General features: G+C 27.8%; 1 protein-coding gene across 1 annotated transcript; it reads left to right on the top strand.

Annotated features, from left to right (window-relative positions):
• The first annotated feature begins 563 nt into the window (after positions 1-563).
• On the top strand, positions 564-1,208 carry LOC145832125 (kelch-like protein 41b). The gene has a single exon (XM_082939481.1). It carries the CDS (start codon positions 564-566, stop codon positions 1,206-1,208), a length of 645 nt encoding a protein of 214 aa, XP_082795607.1.
• The last annotated feature ends 2,555 nt before the right edge of the window (positions 1,209-3,763 follow it).

The following is a 3,763-nucleotide window of genomic DNA, read 5'->3' as shown; positions in this document are numbered from 1 at the left end:
AACCTCCGATTCTATTTATCGAACGTCTCTTCCCTGTTATTAGCGAGTCTAAAAAATTTTTAGAGTTAGAATACGAATATGTTGCAAAAATGCTGTCAAATAGTTACTTGAACATTGATTCTGAACTAGAAATTTTTAACGCAGTATTTTCCTGGCTAGGTAGTTGTAAAGAACGCAAAATGTATGCAAAAAGTCTTATTTTGAAGATTCGTCTATTGCAGTTGTCAGTCCCTGCACTTAACTTTATTTTAGGTAAAGTTTCGTATTTCTTAGACAATTTTGATTTCATAAATGAAATAATTAATGAAAAAAGTAACGGCTTTCACAGAAGAAATTTAAAAACTGAGAGTAGGTTTTGTGACCAAGATAATTTTAATATAGTTGTATGTGGGGGTTGGAAAAACGAAAAAGCTGTTTGTGGTGTCTATAGTATTAAAGCAAACAATCTCAATGATGTTACAAGTTTACCGCAACTTGGAGAAAGCAGACAATTGCCTGTAGTAGTTTGCATAAAGGGTGACATTTTTGTGTTTGGTGGCTATGATGATGATTTTAATGACATAATGTCTGTTGAAAAATACTCAAATGATACTAAAACTTGGAAAGTTATAGGATATATTCCCGATGTATATTTTGGCTTCAGTGTTTGTTCATTTATGGGGAACGCTTATGTTTTAGGAGGATCTACTCAAGAAAGAGCAGTCGACTCTTGTTTTAAATTTAAAGCAGCAGATTTTAGCATAAACGAAATAGCTGAAATGAAGAATTCAAGAAAATCTCCAGCTTGTGCAGTATTTGAAGGAAAAATTGTTGTTTCCGGAGGAAAAAACTTTGGATCACTAAAAACTGTAGAAGCTTATGATCATGTAGCTAATGAATGGACGAACATGCCTAACATGATTGAAGAAAGATCTGGTCACAAATCAGTTGCTGTAAAAAACAAGTTGTATATGTTTGAAGGTTTAAACAATAGATGTGAAGTTTATGACTCGACTTGTAAAAAATTTGTCTTACTCAAACCGCCTTATAATTGCTACTTAGTATGCCCACTTGCCGTTATTTCGATTGGTAACAAGGTTGCTGAGTTTGAAAGTAAAAGGAGTACTTCTTTAATTTATGATGTAGAAAATGAAACTTGGTCGGAAGAACCTTGTGAATTCAGTAGAAATCTATCAAGCTATGGTTGTGTCAAAGTACCTCAGTATTAACCTATTCCAGAGAAAAATCGTTGAAAACTTTATAATTTATTTTTAAATGCAAAAGATACCTGTTTATAGCAATATTAAATACATACTTGCATACGAAATAAAATTTATAATTTAAGCATTAAATTTATAATTTGAGTGTTATTGTTTAGTTTAAATCATGTGTACAATTTTCTAGAGTAAACTTGTGCTTTATGATAATTATAGGTCAGTTAATACTATAAACATTTCAAAAATAGAACTTGTTGTCCATGTTTTAAACAAAAGTTAAAAAATATTTACGGGAACTTGGTTATATATGTAAAGAATATATTTTATTTAACAAAATTGCGAGCAAGGTATGTTAAAAAACAGTGTTTACGTATAAGTTTTATACAAATAGTAAAATGTTTGATTTTTTAAACAAAACTTAGTTAAATTTTGCAGTGATAATACAGGTTTTAACTATATATTTTTAAAATCAGATAATGATCTTTAATTGACTATTTTTACTCTTATTCATATTCTTAATACGTTTCCTGTGTACAAAAAGACCTATAAAAAACTGTGTTATATATTTTTGTTAAAATTTTATAAAAATTAATATTTAATTAGAACAGTAAATAAACTTTAGTTTTAGATATAACGTGTAAAAAAATGTTTTTGTACTGCGTTATTGTTTATAACATAAATAAAATAACGTATTTAAATAATTTAAAACTATCTGGCAAAAAATTAAATTGAGCTTTTTTGTGGCTCATTTTGAGATTATAGACCAGGGTTGCCCAAACTCATTTACTAAATCGCCCCCTTTTCAGAAATTTGAAAAAAAAATCGCCTTCATGAATTTTTAAAGTATTTTTTTCTTCTTGAGTACGCACTTTTGAGCCAAAAAAGTTGTATTCTTAATATAATTTAGTCAACTTCTTATGCACGCACTTTTGTGCTATGTTCAAAGTAATTTACAGGGCTTGAAAAAATAATTAACAGTTGTTTTCTAATAAGCCCAGTAAGGTGTATTTAAATACTTAAATGTTAAAAAGCCTTTCGTAATCTGTAATCAATTATGTTTAAATATGAATTGTTTTAAAACTACTAAAACTTTAAAGTTAGTTGTGGACAAGTTTTGTAGTCAGCAAGTCATTTTTACTAAAAAATCCTTTCTAGAGTCGACTTGTTAAAAAAATGTACTTGAGGGCTGCATAATTTAAAAAACTAACATATAAGAAAGTTAAAAATCTCGAGCAAGTTTGTAATAAATTGATTTATTAATATTGTGATCTAGGAAGTACAATTGTGAACTGAATACCAAAATTAAAGCGTTTTTCAAAGTTTTAAGTATCAAGAAAATAAATTTTATTTGTTTTGCAAAAGTAGTTTTCAAGGTACTTAGTGGGCCGAAATTACGGTCATTTTAAAGTGAATGCTAATTAACTTATTAAAATCGCACAATATACTTAAATTATTTTATAAATAGGCATATTCTAAAACTACTTTACCATAGATTAAAAAGCTAAAAAAAATAAACAGCTTATTTTACACATAATGAAATAAATATTTAAACATCATTGCTGATCTACTTTTAGCAAGTCTGACCGACTGGTTGATTATCTCACATGAAAAAAAAGGTTTTTTCAATAGCTTTTCTAATGCGGAAAAACTATTAATTTCAACACAAAAAGATATTATAAGCAAGTTAGTTGTAAAGTTAAAGACCTAATTTTCAACTTTTCAAACTATATGTGTTGTAGTAGAATACCATGAAACAGTATTTGACTTAGAATAACCTTTAAAAAACTAAACCTTAATCCTAACAATAATTTTTTTTTTTTATTTAAATAAAATAAAGTTAAAGGTTCTACAGTTAATTTTGTGAACAGAAAGCAATCAGTTAAAAAGGTTTTTGTTACATTAAAATTTAGTTTTGTAACTGTGGCGGTCTTTTAGGTGACTTATTTAATTCTGTTAAAAAATGAATTTGTTTTCTAGCTATCAACCTATAGTAATTTAACAAAAGAAAACAATGAAAAATTAAAAGCTATGAAAGAAATAATTAAAATAACAACATATTTTAATTGTCAAGATATTTCGAACTAAGACAACAACATAGCTAAAAGGAAAAGCTATAAACAACAATTTTACTTCTCCCAAAAGATTGGATACTTTTGCCTTAGTTTTTGTTGAGTCCAAAAGCTTTCATATCGTTCTTTGGAAAAATTTTCTTTAAGCTCAAGTTCATTTTGTAAGTCTGAGAAAGTTTCCTGTAAATCAACGATTACTTCAAAAAGATCTGCTTCGAAGGGATCCATAATCCACTTCGGGACGTTTAATTGAAAGATGTTAGTAAACCGTTTATCAATGTCACCTTTAAGCTGTTCCAGATAAGATGAAAATACTTCTACTTCACTTTCACTTATTTGAAGTTTTAAATTTTCCAAACTTGCAACCTGTTAAAACTGATTGTTATGAAATATTTTCCATACAGTTCAAGTTGGTTTCTGAAACTGGTTGTCTTACTTTTGACTTTTACAGATTCAAGATTTTACCTTGTAAAGTTTTGTTCAGATTGTTGATCTTAC

The sequence above is a fragment of the Thalia democratica genome, chromosome 3 (assembly GCF_965202585.1).
Source record: "Thalia democratica chromosome 3, ktThaDemo2.hap1.1, whole genome shotgun sequence".
NCBI lineage: Eukaryota > Metazoa > Chordata > Thaliacea > Salpida > Salpidae > Thalia > Thalia democratica.
Note: the sequence above shows the minus strand (reverse complement) of the source record. Positions and strands in the feature narration are given on the sequence as shown.

Coding starts and splice junctions, on each gene's coding strand:
- LOC145832125 (XM_082939481.1), top strand. CDS start 564: ATGTCTGTTGAAAAATACTCAAATGATACTAAAACTTGGAAAGTTATA.